Source organism: Gobius niger, assembly GCF_951799975.1.
Source record: "Gobius niger genome assembly, chromosome: 19".
NCBI classification, from domain to species: Eukaryota; Metazoa; Chordata; class Actinopteri; order Gobiiformes; family Gobiidae; genus Gobius; species Gobius niger.
This window is the reverse complement of record NC_136870.1, coordinates 11,037,318-11,055,250: the sequence shown is the minus strand read 5'-3', so window position 1 is coordinate 11,055,250 and position 17,933 is coordinate 11,037,318. Positions and strand designations below refer to the sequence as shown.

The 17,933-nt window shown below is 39.3% G+C and overlaps 3 protein-coding genes and 1 long non-coding RNA gene across 4 annotated transcripts; 1 reads left to right on the top strand and 3 right to left on the bottom strand.

Moving 5' to 3' along the window:
• Window positions 1-80: 80 nt before the first annotated feature.
• On the top strand, window positions 81-3,986 carry ube2ib (ubiquitin-conjugating enzyme E2Ib). The gene is made up of 7 exons (XM_079576710.1): window positions 81-208; window positions 1,173-1,257; window positions 1,339-1,422; window positions 2,571-2,643; window positions 2,867-2,976; window positions 3,065-3,144; window positions 3,414-3,986. The coding sequence occupies exons 2-7, from the start codon at window positions 1,192-1,194 to the stop codon at window positions 3,475-3,477; spliced, it is 477 nt and encodes a 158-aa protein (XP_079432836.1). The 5' UTR covers window positions 81-208; window positions 1,173-1,191; the 3' UTR covers window positions 3,478-3,986.
• A 209-nt stretch (window positions 3,987-4,195) lies between these two features.
• Window positions 4,196-4,997, bottom strand: LOC306978195. The gene is made up of 3 exons (XR_013793893.1): window positions 4,915-4,997; window positions 4,754-4,829; window positions 4,196-4,682 (listed from the first exon to the last, which is right to left on the bottom strand). It is a non-coding gene; the product is annotated as an uncharacterized lncRNA (long non-coding RNA).
• A 2,780-nt stretch (window positions 4,998-7,777) lies between these two features.
• On the bottom strand, window positions 7,778-12,098 carry LOC306979026 (uncharacterized protein). The gene is made up of 12 exons (XM_079577797.1): window positions 11,595-12,098; window positions 11,151-11,304; window positions 10,739-10,939; window positions 10,555-10,671; window positions 10,322-10,483; window positions 10,093-10,238; window positions 9,856-10,017; window positions 9,291-9,403; window positions 9,103-9,217; window positions 8,931-9,026; window positions 8,087-8,258; window positions 7,778-7,990 (listed from the first exon to the last, which is right to left on the bottom strand). Exons 1-12 carry the CDS (start codon window positions 11,634-11,636, stop codon window positions 7,857-7,859), a joined length of 1,614 nt encoding a protein of 537 aa, XP_079433923.1. The 5' UTR covers window positions 11,637-12,098; the 3' UTR covers window positions 7,778-7,856.
• A 2,269-nt stretch (window positions 12,099-14,367) lies between these two features.
• On the bottom strand, window positions 14,368-17,827 carry phkg2 (phosphorylase kinase, gamma 2 (testis)). Its single transcript, XM_079577737.1, has 10 exons — window positions 17,658-17,827; window positions 17,119-17,230; window positions 16,870-17,045; window positions 16,739-16,793; window positions 16,589-16,654; window positions 16,330-16,493; window positions 16,107-16,197; window positions 15,876-16,029; window positions 15,441-15,566; window positions 14,368-15,156 (listed from the first exon to the last, which is right to left on the bottom strand). The coding sequence occupies exons 2-10, from the start codon at window positions 17,211-17,213 to the stop codon at window positions 14,911-14,913; spliced, it is 1,173 nt and encodes a 390-aa protein (XP_079433863.1). The 5' UTR covers window positions 17,214-17,230; window positions 17,658-17,827; the 3' UTR covers window positions 14,368-14,910.
• Window positions 17,828-17,933: the final 106 nt, after the last annotated feature.

The window sequence follows — 17,933 nt, the reverse complement described above, 5'->3', positions numbered from 1 at the left end:
TAAAACAGAAGTTCATCCAGAGCTTCCTGGAGTACAAAAGCCAAAAGCGGAAGTCGTCGGCACATCACTATTTCAATGTGTTGATCGTGTCTGGTTGGAGTCGAAGCGGGTGGTTGTTCGGGAGGGAAACTTTACAAGCTTTAACTGGATTTGAACACACTCAGTTCCTTTCGTGTAATTTAAATACACAGTGCCGCCACATTGACAGGTAAGAGCCCCCCATCGCAGCGGAAAACACAACACATACTTGCCTTGTTCTGTGACATTTTGTCCGCTTCTGTTTGCGCCATTTTCGCTAGTTTTGTACGGCGTTCATGTGCGCCATTCAGCTCTAGCGCTCTTTGTTTTTTCTTTATTGAATCTAGAATCACTTAAACATTTCTAAAGAAAAATCACATCGCATGCTGCCACGCGCTCATATATTGGATTTGATCGATAATAATAAAACAACACTGCTGTCTCCATTGCAGAGGCCAACGCAAACACAATTGCGCAGTTTTGTGCTGCATCAGGCCGTGTCAGCGCTATCGTTTTAGCGCCTGTTGTGGCAGCGTTCTGGCGCACACGAGTTAGCTTGTATGCTAACCGGCTGTTAGCTTATTTAGCAGGGGTAGCCAAGTTTGTATTGTGAAGATCTGCGCAGGTTTGTCAAACGATCCTTATTTTGGTGGGAAAATAAGTGTTGCCCCGGTGCGTTGTGTTGACTTGTGGTAGTTTTAAACTAGTCCTAAATGGCATTGTTTTGAACTGAACCGGCTATTTTTGCTAACCCGTTTGCTAGCTCTGGAATCGTCTGTTTTTAATTATTTGCATTTCCCTGAGTGTTAAGTTTGCGACGGTAGCATTAAAATTAAAATGTTTTTTTTTTTTAGTTTGACTTCTCGTTGCACCTTGCGGGACAGAGGTGTGTTACTTCTGTCATGGATCCTCAATATATTGTCATTTTTCACTCGTTTGTTGCCAAAGGCTGCTAGGTATCAATAATAGGGTGAAGCCAAACCATCCACAAGTCCGTTGCTGCTTTAACGTTTGTTTTGAAGCAGAGGAGGAGGTGGTTTTGTGTGTATGTGTGTGTGTGTGTGTGTGTGTGTGTGTGTGTGTGTGTGTGTGTGTGTTTTTTTGTGTGTGTGGAAACGCATTTAACATCATTGTAATGGATTGTCTCCATACAGTTGGAGGAGCCTACAAATCATGTCTGGCATTGCGTTGAGCCGGCTTGCCCAGGAGCGCAAAGCGTGGAGAAAAGACCATCCATTTGTAAGTGGGTGATGTTTCGGTGAAGATAATCTGTTCTGATGTTCGACAGTTGATTTACCATTTTCTCACCTGTCTTTTCAGGGATTTGTTGCTGTACCAACAAAAAATCCAGATGGGACCATGAATCTCATGAATTGGGAATGTGCAATTCCTGGCAAGAAGGCGGTAATGTATTTTATTTTTAACCAATTTAAAGCAATATATGCACAGTGACCCCACGTGATTTCCGCCTGGACAGTCAGCCAGAGGCTGTCCTTCCTGTCTGTCATCTCTTCCCATTAAAAATTAGCAGGTCCCACAGAAATGAAGCAATAGCTTAAGATTTGGTAAAGGACAGCGAGTAAAAGTTCGGATGTGGCTGGAGCAGGTTAAAAAATATTACGTGAGACGCAACGACTTCACTGGAGGAAACTCTGTGTTCATAACGCTGGATGTTTTTGTCTTGAAGCTAACGCGGCTAACAAAATAAAAAATAAAACTAGCGCAAAGTTTTGAACGAGCCTGCGCAAAAAAGAATCGTCCTGTTAGTAGTTTAAATAATATTTACTTGTTTACATGTTATATTATCATTTTTCAACACTAGCCTTTAGCTCGTGAGATAAAAGCTCCTACCTTACGACAGCTGGCGTTTCCTTTGGGTGCTGGATTCACAGCGAACATGATGTTTGTAATACGTTGCTGTGACTGTCCATCAGTAACTCGTTGTCCTTAACCAGATCCTGAGCTATCGCTATTTTTGTGTGGGAACCTGCTAATTGTGAACGTAAACGACCAGCGACAGGAAGTGCTGCGTCTGGCTGACTGTCCAGGAAGACGTCACGTGGGGAAACTGTGCATATAGCCTATACCTTGTCATTCTGAGGCCATGCCATAATTTCTGTTGGAGGGCTGGGGTCAATGATACTGAGAGACACAGATTTAGAAAGTAATCTCCAAATTGATTGAATACACAAATCTGTCACATTAATCTTATGGCTGAAGATAATTTAATCTGACCAACATTAAACTCATAATTTTGAATATCATCACTACTTTGGGACACCTTTTTTGAGACAGTAATTTGACAAAGTTTATATTTGTGGAGTAAGAGTAGCCGTTGAACTTTGTGACAACCTTTAGTTTCATGTGTACTGTCCAGCAATTAGAGAGATAATCATAAAATAAGTAAAAAATTTCAGCAAATTGATGGTTACCATGGTTACCACAATACAGTTCTCAGCTGCATCAATCCAATGTTAAATTTTACACTGGACACAACCTATTTGTTAACCTTTTGTCATAGTGTCAGCTTGTAAATGACTCTTTCTCCTCAGACACCATGGGAAGGAGGTCTTTTCAAACTCCGTATGTTGTTCAAGGATGACTATCCCTCGTCCCCTCCAAAATGTAAGCTGCTTGTTTATTTATGTTTATGAATGCCACATTTATAGGGGTGGAAGCATCATGCATAAAGACAAGATGGCATCCATATCACAGCTGCTAAATCTCAGGATGCCTCCACAGTAGATCAGTAGTGTTTGTGGAGGGATGAGTTCTGTTTGTTTTGTAATGTGAGAGTGATGGGCTGAACAGTTAGGACTTGTGTCTCAATCAACATTTTGTGTTTCAGGTAAATTTGAGCCGCCACTCTTCCATCCAAATGTGTATCCCTCAGGCACAGTATGCCTTTCTATTCTAGAGGAAGACAAGGACTGGAGACCAGCCATCACAATAAAGCAGGTAGCATACGCATTCTACAGCCATAGAAATTAAAGTATTACTACTTTCAACATCAAGACCAATATATTGATTATTCAGTGTTGTGTAGATCCTTCTAGGTATCCAAGAACTCCTAAATGAGCCAAATATCCAGGATCCAGCCCAAGCAGAGGCATACACAATCTACTGGTAAGTTCTCCTTTGAGTTTCACTTTCGCACATGCGAGCGTTGGTGCTGTTTGCTGCTTTAAAGCCAGATGATGTAAAATCAGTTGAGTGGTATATTTAGTTAAACATTTGTAGTGTTCATAAGGCTTTCTTGAAGTTGAAATGTCAAAAATAGAAAATGTTATATCCACGCTCCAACAAAACAAAATGACAGAAGTAGCATCTTAATGTTTTTTTTAATACTATGCTTGTACAATATCAATGACGTTTGTTTTTACTGTATTTTTCAGCCAAAACAGAGTAGAATATGAAAAAAGAGTTCGAGCACAGGCCAAAAAGTTCTCTCCGTCGTAAGGGTGAAGACTTTGCTGCAGCTGAAGAAATGGGTTTAACAAGGATCACCTCTCGCTCAGTCTCTCAATGAATGTGCTCCTCTCACATGGAGACTCGCTTAAAGACTTGTATTTAAACTCACCGCATTCTGTGCCATCCGCCCTCCCAACCTACCATTTTTGTTCTTAATTGACCGGTTGGCACAAGATTCTGGGAGGGAGTGGGTGCTTGAGCATCCTCGTTCTTTCTTTTTAAACATTGTCTTATGTGGTGTACGGGACACAGCTCGGTACCAGTCTCCGCTCCATGAAGCTGACTGTTGTCAATGTTCAAGAAAGAAGTGTCTTCTTTGCTTTACTGTGTTCAATTTTGTTTCCCATCAATTTAATGTACATTTAGCTTACTTCATTGTCAGTATTTCCACTGCTGTAAAATGACTGGCACTTTTCTACTGTCGTCTCTCACTAGTGTCTCTAGAAGTCTCATTCCCAGGTTTTCTATTCAGCATGCTGTAATATATCCTAGACTCAGCTGCCTCATTACTTTATCAGAGTGTTTTCTTTGAAATAAATAAAATGGCCACTGAGGCAGGTAGGCTTTCTTTCTGGCTGTAAGGTTAAATGGTGCTTTGTTCTTGTATGTGTTGACGTAAATAAACCTTTTTACAGAAAATACTTTTTATTAGAATATTTAGAGTATACAGAACATAACTTTTATTGGCTGAACAGTAAAAAAGTAGTCAAGGGGAAACTTTAATATTGGCCATTTCTGTACAAAATGCACTAAACATTCACAAACCCTGTTTCCTCTATCGCATCATGTCTCATAATCATACATGTGCTGCATTTTAGTGACCCGCTTTGTGTACATAGTGCAGACTGCTGGAAGGCACTGAGGGTGCAGTAATCATTGCAGTACCAGAGATGGTTCTGCTCTAGAGACCGGTCGCTGCTGAGCCAACAGCCGGAATCTCCCTCTGCCTGACTCCTGGACTGAGAGCTGAGGCAGGCACTCGTACAGCTGACCCTAGCAGAGTCCAGCCCTGGTGAACTCCCTGCATAAGGTGGTCCAGACTCAGATAACGCACACTCTGACCCACTCATGTTTGCGTATCCACTTCCCTGAGGCATCTCATCATGGATATCTTCACGCTCAACTATCTTTTCAATGTGGTTAGTTTTTTCTGTTATTGGTAGGTCTGCTGTATTGTCCATTATTACCCAACTCTGAAATTCAGAAGAGTCGTTAATTCACTTTGCATCATTATATGTGAACTGACAAGAGGTGCTAAACTCACCTTGAAATCTCCATGGCAGTCAGAGTAAAGTGTGTGAAAATAAGGCTCTGGGGTTGGGACGTAAACCTGCTTCCATCTGCAACAGGAAAACAACAGCTGAAGCACTGGCACCTTTGCTCTACATGGTAAAATATCAAAATACGTATGATGTACTATCTTACTTTTTAACAGAAATGAAACACAAACTGAGGATAATTGGCACCAACACACACACAAGGATGAGCAGCTTTTTCAGATCGAAAACATTGGTATATTCTGTAGTGAGGTGAAGACAACATTACAATTCATTTTTAAATGTGTGATGCACAGCAGTGGTTCTCAATCTGGCTCTGTATTTCTAGTTATTGCAAAGTTAAGTAGATTAATGCACAATTACAAAACTATAAAACAGAAAAAGTCTACTATCCAATCATAAAGTAGAAGGAGCCCCTCACTTTGGGTTGCCAGGTCCTATAGTTAAACCAATTTAGAAAAGAATATAAAGGGGCGCTGTCATTTCCTCTAGTACTTTGGCCCAATCAATTCCTGATTTATTGCTAGTGCAGCTTCCAGTCATTAAAGCTCGGGAGGTTCTTTTTAAAATGAGTGATGGCGTGTTCATGTTACATACTTGAAATGCAATTGCTACACAAGTTGACTCCTAGTTTTGACCTGGCATTTTAATCTAGTGGCATTTAGAAAGCATAGAAATAATAGTATTTGCAGTTTGAGAATCACATATAGAACGCATTACCATCTGCTCTTGGCTGAGTCCTCAGGTAGACCTTAGGAGACCAGTCGCTCCACTGCCCGTTGATAGAATAAGACTGGCTGGGCTTGGAACGCACCTCAGCAACATAGTCTGAGTCTGGTTTAAAATAATCATCCTGGACAGTAAAAGTCGTTTTGGCCATATTGACATCATGTTGCTTTCCCTTAGAAATAAACAAGCAGTAATAATTGTATATTAATGGCAGCTTCAAACTCAGAATAGCATTTTCATCTTTCATCTAACATTGAATTGTTCTCTTTCGTAGATGTGTAGCCGATATGTCAATTTCTCGGGCAGAGCAATGAAGGCCGCGTCCTCTTCATAAGTGCTTTTCCAGTGGAAGTGGTACTGACTTGCGTTGTGTTTCCAAGTGAGGCAGCAGGGATGCTTCGGTTTAACTAAAACAAAACAAATATGTCATGGAAATGTATATTACATTTCTATTTTGAACAGAAGTTGAATGCTTACTGTTTTGAACCGGTCTGTACTGCTCGTCCAGCACTTCACAGCCAGTGCTCTCTTGCTTGTAACAGAGGGAAATTTTGTAGGCATCTCTGTCTGAAAAAGCATCACATTTAACAGAACAGTAGAAGCGGTCGTTGTTCCCGAACAGCTGACAGAGAAGCTCCTTCCTGTGCCATGGAAAAGGGCGAAACTGTGAGAGCATCAAAACACTAAACATATATCAGTAAAAGAAGAAAAAGTGTCGTCTTACTTCTTCCTTCTTACTACTTTTTCCAATTTGAGCCACGGTCCAAGCTCTGTGGACAGGTTGCTTTGCAGGGTGCAGTTAATAGTGGACACATAGTCATTAACGCAGTGCAAGTTGGGACTCAAGCCTAGACACAATGAACAGTGGTAAAACAGTACGGAAATTATACCAACATATAAAGTCATGTTTTAATGCCCTCTTGGCACCATTCATTGACCTTACAAATACTGTCCCAGAGTGATGCTGCGTCTAGAACCCACTTCTTTAATCTTATCTAAACTTAAATGCCTCCTTCAACAGCTAATTCTGCTACTGCTTCTGCATTTAACACGACCACACTTGCACTACAGTAAAAGAATAAGACTATTGTTCTGAAAGAATTTCCCAATTACGTGAATCTCAGAATAAAAGATACATCTAATAATTGTTTTTTTATTACCTTTTGTGCAAAGGACCCTGGACAGGATTACCAGCAGGACAGAGGTTCTCAGCCGGCCTTTTGGGTTGAGATCCATGTTTGGACAAGGCGCTCTTCTTCTCTTTAACGCGAGACCAGTTCAGTGATGCCTGCGTGCAGCTCAACCACACACTGACTGAGAGAAAGGTATCCGTTCATCTTCACTGACGCCTATCTCTCCAATGTGACCGCAGTGACGATGTCCCAACGCCAGATGATAAAAACCCATGTTTTTATCCTTATTGCTTTATATATAAAGGTTTACTTGTGTCTAAATCAGAACTAACTTGTTTTATTTACATTTCCTTGGATATACATTAGTGTAGTCTCAGCAAAACTAGATGCTTTTTCCTGTTGCAACCAGCCACATTACTATGAGTGGAGTGAGAAATGAGGCTATCTTCGTACCATCTTCATCTAGAAACGAAAGACTAGAGCAATAGTCACTGACATTTTTAACACTTTCCTTTGGGCTTTGGGCCTGATGAAGGTAGAAAAGTGCTATATAAGTTGAGACCATTTAACATTCGTCAGCTAATCCGGAATACTCTTATATCATGGTTTTACGAATTAACTATCCTTTCCCAATACCAGTACTTGGTTTACAATACCGGTTCCTGAGTGATACTATATTACTTATTATCTGGAAATGAAAACGATAAGACGGCAACGGTATTTCATAAATGTCTATTTCTTTTCATTTTTTTGCATCAGTTATTTATTAATGACGCTGCCCAAAACCATTAGTAAGCGAGCGCTATAAATCTTAACATACTGTATGTGTACATCTCTCATACATAAAACAGGAAGCAAGTGCATGTTTAAATGGGGCCTGTTACCACTTTTACCTCACCACAGTCTGAAGAGGGACTTATTTTTATTTACAAATGAGTTTCTACAACTTTGTGTGAACTCTGCATCGAAGTTCAAATTGTGCAACAGCCCTAGTATCTAACAGCACTTCCTGTACATCTGATAAGTTGCCCCCCACCCATCTTTTATGATAAAATCTTTTAAAGAAGCGCTTGTGGTTGAACCTAAAATTATCAGATGTGCAGAACAGGAAGAGTAGTTTATTGATATTACATATTATTACATCTTTACATCAGTTATATACAAATAAAATGCTGTACATGTAATACTGAGTTTGTATTGGACATGATATTGACTTTGAGGCACGCCGTCACTCACATGCCAGCTTGCTGTCGAAGGCCGACAGTGTGATGGCGAAGGCCTGCAGGGCACACACCGGGTAACTGTAATCCATGGAGAAGACGTCTTCTGCCACCCGGCCAAACTGCATCACTATGTAATCCTCTACAGCAGGCACCAGCGGGAGGCATACGAGGAGAGGCGATTAAAGAGGCGAACTTTAATGGATTGGAAACTTAGAAAGAGTGGAGTTTATCTCACCATTGTCAGGGTGAATGATCTGGAAATTTTTGACTGAGGCTTGCGTGACACGACCGTGGAAGTTTAGGACGTACGAGTGCGTCTGTTCATTCCAGCTGGGGCATTTATTGATAAGAGTGATGAGCTGGTCCGTGTTGTGGTTGGCATGGCGAGCGAGTAGTGTCTCCAGTTCCTAAGAAGAGTGTTAAAAGAAGTGTTAAAAATAAATATCAATACCGGTATATATATATATATATCAACTTTGTACAAGATGTAAAGGAAGATTGTTAATAAGAAAATAAAACATCTCATTTCAGTGGTTTTCTGATCTGGATATTTTTTCTCACATCATTTCTGTCCATTTTGTTGTTACCCGATATGTCAATCTATGTCACTCCAGGTCCTCTAAGACGTCGTTATGTAAACTAAACCTATTCACTGCAATAATCAGCATTAAAGATGCACTATGTAACTTTTTATGTGGGGAAAAAAACCTGATATTTGTTTGTATTTGAATTTTAGTGACTCAGTGGCTTTATGGGTGCTCTGCGATGCTCCAGAATCAATTGTTTTTGGGTTTCTGGCAAGTTTCTGGTATGAACCTCTAAAACAACTGATCCTGGAGCGTCATAAAGGCCACTGTGACGGAAAGCAAAGGTGTGAAGCTGCAGCCATAATGCCACTGAGTCACTAAAACATCAAATATGCACAAATATTAAACATATTTTTCACTTAAAAAGTTGCACAGTGCACCTTTAAAACCGCCGAAGGTCAAATATTCCAATGAACCCTGGATGTAAAATCTTTCGATTATTGACCAGACAGTGTGGTGATGTGCTGCGAGAGATTTTGACAGCAAACGTACATTCTTTGGCGCAATAGACACTCGTTCATCATCAATCATTCCCGGGATAATTACAGTCATTTTCCTTGGACCCTTAAACCCCAACACATTTGTCTCCTGGAAAATAGGACATAGTTAATACAATTTTAATTCATTTGTTTTGGTTTAGTTAAGAGAATAAGTTTGGACTCACGTAGCAAATCGCTGCCAGTTCTTGGCGCACCGATTCACTCTCTTTTATGAACGGCTTTTTCTCTGGGTTTTCCCCGCCGTCATATACAGTGAATTTGGTGCCTAAGACATTAGACCTGAAAGGAGAACGCGACATGGACTCGGTATGCAGTACAACCAAAATATGCATCTACTTTACTGAGAGTATACCTTAATTTTCCGACGTAGCTATTTGTATTCCTGGACAGATTAGTTGGGTCGGTAGAGATCAGATAGTTGGCGGTTTTGCACTTTTTCCTTTTTCTTCCCGCCATTAGAAATACCTGCGTGGGACAATGACAAAGCCATTTAGGGAAATATATTTGGTAACGTCTAGTAATGACAACACCCTGTCCTAGGTACCGCATGTAAATATTTAATTCCATTCGTAAATGTTTTAGAAATTGTGATTCAGGTATTAATCGATGCTTTACTATTGACTCTGTGCTTAACTTCAAATCATAACAACGGCGCCTAAGAAGTGACTTCCTGTTTCGATCCAGCACGCCAAAATAAAAGCCCACAGCTCGTCTCATTGATTAGTTCAGCAGGTACTTGCAACGTTACAAGAATGTAATTTAATACAGACATTTTAAGTATTTTGTCTGTTAATAGTTAGAATAGAAAGTTGAACTGATGAATAAGATGGTGCTTTTATTTTGGCGTGCTGGATCGAAACAGGAGTGTTAACAAGCTCTGTAAGGCTTATGTTTTGATAGACATTTGCACTACTGACCCTTTTGCCATCCTCTTTCTCCAAATGCAGGTAATACGTGGGAAACATCCCCTTCTCCATGCCTCTGCGGTCTCTGGTCACTCTACACTGTATTGTCACCTCTTTAGGAGCCGGGCGCAGTGCATACTTCTCCAGGTCCTCCACAGACATGGGAGAAGTTGTCTGAAAGAACATGTCATTCCTTATTTATTCGTTTATCTTTATTGATCATGTTTAGCAGTGAGTAATCTGCCTCACCCCGTCATTGGAGTCACTTTCTGAGTTCCTCCTGTAATTAGAGTTTAATGACGCTAGATTCTTTTCTTTCTTGCTCGACTTTTTTTCCTTTTTCTCCCTCTCCGAGTTTTCTTCATCTTTGCTTTCATCGCTTATCTGGCACCTTGCTGTCGGATAAGGTTAAAGCAGTTGAATGTGTCTTTCCTTTACTCAGATATATTCGTGAAGTTATAAACAGGCCATAACCTACATGTGTCTAGTTTATTTGCCCTCTTCTCTGACTGCGGGGAAAGCCACGGCCGCTCGCTCGGTTCCTCGTTATCGCTTTCATCACATTTACTGGTCTTTTTCGGACTTGCCATTTCATGAACGGTGTCTGCGTCCTGTTCCGAGGCCTCCTGCGAATTTTTCTCTACGCCCATTTTGAACACGTTATGACCGAGATTAATGGCCGTCGTTATGTTTCAGTGTGTGCAGACTTACTTTTACGTTCCTGTTTTTGCATCTTCTGCGGTTTTTCACTGTCGTCCAAGTCTTTAGTTTTGCTCTTTGTTTTCTTTACCTTTTTCTCCTTCTCTTCCTCAATGTCCTGTTCTATCTCTGGAAACAAGACAGCATAATGTAAAACCTCTCTACATGTTGCATTACATCATTATATTTAACATACGTTTGTCCTTTTCTTTTTTCTTTTTGGATTTCTTCCCCTCCACCAGGACGTCCGGCTCAACTTTACACTTGGATTCCAGTTCTGTGTCAATGTCGAAATCCATAGCTTTAACCGGTGTCTCCAAAGATATCTCTTCTGCAACCTCACATTCTCCCAGCGTGATCTCGTCCACTGGGTTGTCGTGGGCATGTTCAACTTGATCTGAAATAAATCAAACAAATGACACAATGATGATCAATGAGTAGCTCTCCAGCCCTTTCTAATCTGTAATCAGTTAGATTGTTACAAAAATGTTTAGTGATACATGTTGCACGAAATACACTTTCTTACTAACTATCCAGGGTGTACTCCTTTCAGACGTTTGTTTTGTAGCAGCTTAAAAAAAGACTGACTGCTTCATGTTTTCACTCACCGGTCAGGGAGGCATTGCTGTGGGAATGGCTGATTAACAGGGGCGTCTCGTCTGATTTGGTTTTCTGTTTTCTCCTTTGCCTTGCTTCCAGATTCGTCACCACCATCTGATTGTCAGCCCTCTTCCTTTGCTGTCTTTTCATCAGAATGGCTCTCTATGGCACAAATGGTTCTATCATGTACAAAAGCTAAACATAGAAAGGCCTTTTGAGCTTGAAACACTTTTTTTTCCTCCATTAAGCATAACAGTTGAGCCTATGCTGTATCCATTCCATTAGCACTAAGCCAATAGCAACAGGTGGTTTTGACAGCCAGCTACAATAGCAATTAGTTTGGCTCTTTCAAATCCTATTCATGTAAAATGTGATCGTAAAGGTGACCAAATTTAGATTACTTTCTACGAACTCTTTCTCATATAGACAAATAGATTTCCTTAATATATTACCTGATTCTCCAGTTTCTGTTGTCGAATATCTGTATCCTCCATGATTATCTCAAGGGCCGTTCAGGTGGCTATGTCTGCAAAACGTCAAAAGTTTCCAAGAGGATAAAATAACTACAACATCTATGTAAATGCGTGTTTCCAATGATACTAACGGTGGCGAATGCACAGCCTCGGTTTGTTGGTATAACCTCAGTCCCTCTGAGACTCTCCGCTGGAGTACAACAGAAGGCAAAGTGGATTACAAGGAGATAATGTTCTTACACTGACCACTCCACAAAGCTCGCTCAGTGTGGACAGACAGGGAATAAGGGGCCGAACAAGCCAACTACGACAAGTGGAAGCAGAGTGGAAGTCCTCGCAACAAACCGGCCAGAGGTCACGGAGGTTAGCTGTTCGCTGTAGAAATGTGTACTCCATCACATGATCTGAGCTGTAAAGATGAATACATGACAGATCTACATATACAAATAGAAAATATATTAGTATTGTTGCTTCCTAGTGCTACCTTTGCTAAGTGCAGCGCTGCCCCACTAGCAAGCGAAACACGCGCTGTCCTCGAGCGGGAAACTCACAGGTTTATCCCGTTGCCATGGATACAGCAGCAGTGATGGAGAGCCCTGCGGAAAATACCGTGAAACTGACGGTTTAAAAATGATTTTATTTTATCTTTTAATTGAAAAAAACAAAAAAAACACACAAAATATACAAGACTATATTATTTGCCTATCCTTTATACTCAACATGAAGCACAAGGCATGACGCTTTAATACAGATATCTCCACGCAAATGAATCATCTGAAATCCCAATACTTATGTTCTAATAATAATAATAATAATAATAATAATAATAATAATAATAATAATAATAATAATAATAATAATAATAATAATAATAATAATGCTGTAAGGTTGGTTATGCCCATAGAAAGCATGTGCCCACTTCCTAAAAGAACCGGAAATGAACCCGCCGTTGCTAGGATACTGTGAAACTGCCAAACAGAACGTGGTCCAGGATGTTTTTCTGGTTTTCACTCATCGCTTTATGTTTGTAAATTATTGATTGATTGAATGGTCATTATTAGAATGTCTTCCCACTACTTCATCTGAGTATCTATCTGGCTTGGGACAGTGAGCGGCAAAATGGAAAATAAAATAAAGGTGGGTTCTTTTTTTTCTTTTTTTATTTCATGTTACTACACTTTGTGCATTCTGGTAAACCTTGAATATGTTTGATTCTCTAACTAGATGCCACAAGAGCTAAAAGCCAAAGTCATTCTATGGTAAGAAATAAGTGCCAATATCCAACTGGTAAAAAACCCCAAAACTTTACAATATTTGAATTTGTATGTTCTAGGACGGATATAAGCTACTACGACATGGAAAGGCTCAATCATTTGTCATCTGTTCCTGAGTTGCAAATGTGTGTACAAGATTTTCATAAAGTATTTTCTGTATATATGTTTGATAGACTTTCTTACTTTCTTACAGTGCTTTATGTGAAGTGCTTGACATTGATCTCCCAGAGCCAAAGCGTGAGATCCTATTGGACCTTTATGTCCAGACAATGTTTTATTGCAGAGAAAAACATTTTAAACCAGAACAATCATCTACGCTTCTGTCCATCATTAAATCTATTCACAAGGCTAATACTGGTGGGTAAACAGTGGGTAATATTACAGTAGCATAGCCTGAATGTTTGATCTTCTAACTTTCTATTGCAGGAACCTCAATGAACAACATAGCACAGAGTCACACATATTGCAAAGAACTTTTGCTCTGTCATTCAGTTCATGTATGCCTTTTTCTTTTTTTTAATATATATATTTTTAACCTTATACAGACAAATCAATAATAACTGACCATTATAAAGTCTCTTTCTTTTGGTAACTGTTGCAGCAACCACCCTTTAGCCTTGACCTTTACAACACAGAGGAAGTGACTTCTATCTATAACTACATCTACAGCAGCTACTTTAGACATTACAGACTCTATAAATTTGTTTTTACACCACAGGTAAGACAGAGAGGCCATATTTACTGTAGGTCTATACACTACGTATGCACGTATATCGTATAATAATAAGTGTAAACAAGATGAAATGTATTTTGATTTCCAGGTAAAACTTGATTTGTCTGTGACATATTCTGACAGTCTTGATCAGACAAATGACGGTGTTACAACAGGTACGCATGCTCATGTATATTCATATTAGATAAGATAAGACAAGAGCCTTTATTGATCTCACAATGGAGAAATTTACATGTTACATTCAGCTCTTAGAAACACTCAGGGTGGGCAAATTGGCAGGAAATGTGAGGAGAAAACAATTAAATAGTAAATAGTGGTATCTTATATATAATGACTACCAAGGACTTTGTAGGGACAAAATGTATAAACAGTAAATAAGTAAACAGACTATAACAAAAAATGTTATGGTCAGTGTTATAGTCAGTTAGATATGTTGCATTCATTTTATTAAGTGGATGAAGATATACGGGAAGTTTTATACCATTCTCCAACACAATCAATAGGCATCCTGCATGACAATATTACAACCCCCAATACTAATACCTGAAATTTGAGCCATTTCATGTTGTATATTAAAAAAAATCTCCTTAATAAAAGTGTCTTTGTTTTGGTATTTTCTAGCTTTAACCTGAAACCAATTGAGTGTAAATACAAGAAAAGAAGGATTCTGTCCTGGATAGCGTTGTTGTAATAAAAACACATTTTAATTCAATATTTGCTTTATTGTCATTGTGTTATACTACAGTGTATGATCAGTTACACATTTTTCAAATACCTTTGAAAAAGGTGCCAGTGCCTTTTCAAACAATGAACTATTCACACTTCACACATGTCTTTAACAACATACCCAAGCATATATGACATTAGCTTCACTATATTGAGTAACATGAGGGATTTGTTCATTTTGTTATGAGGTTAATAATAACATTGACACAGCTATCCTATATCACTGCAGACAGTACCATGATGCGTTTTCACTGAGAATGAACACAATCTTGACAAAACACAGTGCATGTTATGTTTTCCTTAGTGATTGTGCAATGTGGTAAATGCCGATGTGCAAACATGTTGACCTAACATTAAAAAGGTTAAAATCAAGAGACACAAAAGCCTTTACTGTACTGTATATTGTGCGTGCCAGAAATAAAATAGAACCAAGGCTTAAAGTAAGCCAAACAAATAAAATAGTTGTTCTTAAAACAGTCTAAAAATGGTAAATTGATAAAAACAGACATGACTAAAATGCATGTAGACAAAAAAAAAACATGTAAGGAATGAGGATGGCTCTTTAGGCGTCAAAGTCCTCCAGGCCCAAAAGCACAATCTTAGCTGTGTTCTGGAACAGAGCTGCGCGGTTCTGCTGCTCACCCTTCTTCACCCAGTGCCCATAGATTCGGAAAGCACAGCCATCGATGAGTTTACGCACACCACGGAATGAGTAAGGATCCCTGGCCAGGACATCCCGAGTTAGTGGGCGGAGCCTGCGGTAACGACTGTACATTCGAATACAGGCCAACACCGAGACAATCAACACCTAAAGAAAACGTAAAGTAAAGAAGAGTCAGTGGAATAATATACAGAGGGTAGGAACATGATGTCATAACATTTCACAGCGGTGGTAAAATAGGTTTTAATGGCACTGTAGAGTTAGGAAATTTGCTATTTGATTTTGCCTCTCAGTCTGGAAAGTTGATAGTTCTATTTAGAATGAAAATAATACAAAATAATTTACATGTTCATCCCCTGCATTTTTATGGTTTTTCAACAAGGAAAAAATAAGGAATTGTGTCTGTGCAAGAAGTCTATGATGTTACTTACCCTAAAAGTCTTTCTGGGGCTGAAAGTCCTCAACTCATCCTTCTGATACAGTCGGAAAAAGGAATGTGCCAAAGCTTGCTCAGCAGTCAGACGAGCGGCAGGGTCCACCACAAGCAATCTAGAAATCTGATTTAAAATATTATAAAGACACAGTTTTGTGATGTATGAACTAGAAAGCACATATGCTATGTACTACGTAGTGCTCTGTAGTGAATACATTTCAACGTTCGCTGTTTTTACATTGTGTAATACTGTATTATTATTTGTTTGTTTTAACTATGTATTGTTTAATTTTTATGTAAAGGCCCACTAGGGACGGACATTGAGAATTCGCTTTGGGTAAAATGTTGTAGTATGTAACATGAGCTTATGTAACATACTTGTCCCTATTCAAATAAACTTAAACTAAGCTAAACTAAACTTCATTGACCTTACCAAATCTTTCACAGTGTCAGACCGGTCGTCCCACTCAGGAGAGCTGAACTGATAGCGCCCCTCCATGATCATTCTCAGCATCAGCATCTGTTTACGATGCCAGAAGGGAGGTGACCCAGCCAGGAGGGTGAAGAGGATCACTCCACAAGCCCATCTAAGTAACAGACATCACAATCTCTAAAACATGCATTTTCCCCAAAAAAATACAGGGATAAAGAGCATAATACTTACAGGTCAACCTCTTTTCCATAACCTGGATGCATTTCATCCATTGAACATTTCAGAATTTCAGGGGCCAGATAACCCGGTGTCCCACAAAGCTCTAATCAAAAAGAAAAATGTTGAGCAACAACAGAAAACACTCAACTTTATAATAGAAGAAGGAAGAACATTATTTGTACAGCGCTTTTCACAGACATAGTACTGTAAATTAGACAATTTAGTAAAATAGTACCTCTTAGTTTTTCTCCTGGCTGTAGCTGCACAGAGAAACCAAAGTCAGACAGTTTAAGGTGTCCCTGATCATCAAGAAGAATGTTCTCTGGTTTAAGGTCACGATGGACAATGTTGAGGGAATGAAGGAACTGCACGGCCTCCAGCAGAGCTCGCATCATACTCCTTACATTACAAATACACACAAATGAGTTGTAGTCAAACTGTATGCACATGTAGTATTTGTTTCAAAGCAAACTTTAAGATCATCTTTTGTTTACCTTGTTTCTTTTTCACTCAAAGTAACTTTTTCAGTGAGGTAGTCAAACAGCTCTCCCCGTCGCATGCTAAAATATAGAACACCTTTTGTATATAATGATAATAATAATAATAATAATAATAATAATAATACACTAGTTATATATACTTACAGATCAAATACCAAAAATATGAAAGTTGCTGATTCATAGGAATCCACAAGTGTAACTGAAGAGAGAACCAAGCATTAGTACGGGAAAAGAAGATTCAAAAGAACTTTGAAAAACAAGACTGCAATACACACTAATTGAGGAGTGTCCCTTTGCCATGTTGAGCACTTGAATCTCCTTAAGTGTGGACACCTTCACCTCTTCCAGCTGCTGAGCGGTCATCTTTTCTGCTGTTATTTCAATAATCTTTACAGCCAACTCCTGCCCAGTGTGTCTGTGCACACATCTGCGCACAACACTGCTTACTCCTCTAAAAACACATTTAACAGAGAGTTATCACACAGTTCACTATTCAGACCTGCAGATTTTACTTTTTGACTCACCTCCCAATCACCTCTTTGGGATCATATTTCTGATAAAACTCTTTGGCCCCCACCCAGTCTGGTAATTCATCCCCAACAACAATATCTTTGGTCATAATGATAGCAAATGATTCTGTAAAAAACACAATGGATACACAAATAACAAAGAGATATCCTACTATATTGTGCAATCATGTATTACATAAGTCAAACCATTCATTTTATCATAAAAAGTATGGCACATTTGAGCTTTGCGTGTTTAATTCCTCTAAATCACCACATACTAAAGTGTAAATTCTACTGTACTTCACTGAAACCAATTTTCGGCATTATAGCCAATAGCTACAGCCTATAATGGCTACCATTTGCATCAGGACAACAACAGGAACTGGCATTTATGTCGGCATGGGTTACCTCCGGATCTTTAACACAAATACATGTTTGTTCGACTAAAATCATAGCTCTGCCTCTAGTTGACAAATAGCCTTCTGTAGTGAGCCTTTCAAGGACTTTGGCCTTTCTGTATCTGCACTTGACAGGTCAAAACAAAATCTACTCACTGCGTAATCCCACAAAGACCTGAAAGCATCAACTGGAAAACATTAATGTGCAGACATGGTTATAATTAGCTGTCATCAAAACGACGCCTGAGTTAGCAGCACATACACTGACATGGGACATGAACATCAACACTATTTACATTTCTGGCACATTCCTCTTGTCCAGTGTGTCAGTGATGCCCCCTGGTGGTGGGAGTTTAAACCTCATCATCAACAAGGCATTTGTCGTAAAAAAAAAAAAAAAGAGAAAAAAGAAAAAGGAAACCCGCAATACTA

Coding starts and splice junctions, on each gene's coding strand:
- ube2ib (XM_079576710.1), top strand. CDS start 1,192: ATGTCTGGCATTGCGTTGAGCCGGCTTGCCCAGGAGCGCAAAGCGTGG. Junction 1,423..2,570: donor CAATTCCTGGCAAGAAGGCG/GTAATGTATTTT, acceptor CTTTCTCCTCAG/ACACCATGGGAAGGAGGTCT. Junction 2,644..2,866: donor TCCCTCGTCCCCTCCAAAAT/GTAAGCTGCTTG, acceptor TTTGTGTTTCAG/GTAAATTTGAGCCGCCACTC.
- LOC306979026 (XM_079577797.1), bottom strand. CDS start 11,636: ATGGAGGATACAGATATTCGACAACAGAAACTGGAGAATCAG. Junction 10,940..11,150: donor CAGCAATGCCTCCCTGACCG/GTGAGTGAAAAC, acceptor GATTTATTTCAG/ATCAAGTTGAACATGCCCAC. Junction 10,239..10,321: donor GGCAAATAAACTAGACACAT/GTAGGTTATGGC, acceptor CTTATCCGACAG/CAAGGTGCCAGATAAGCGAT.
- phkg2 (XM_079577737.1), bottom strand. CDS start 17,213: ATGACCAAAGATATTGTTGTTGGGGATGAATTACCAGACTGGGTGGGG. Junction 16,794..16,869: donor AAAGGGACACTCCTCAATTA/GTGTGTATTGCA, acceptor TTCTCTCTTCAG/TTACACTTGTGGATTCCTAT. Junction 16,655..16,738: donor ATATTTTTGGTATTTGATCT/GTAAGTATATAT, acceptor TCTATATTTTAG/CATGCGACGGGGAGAGCTGT.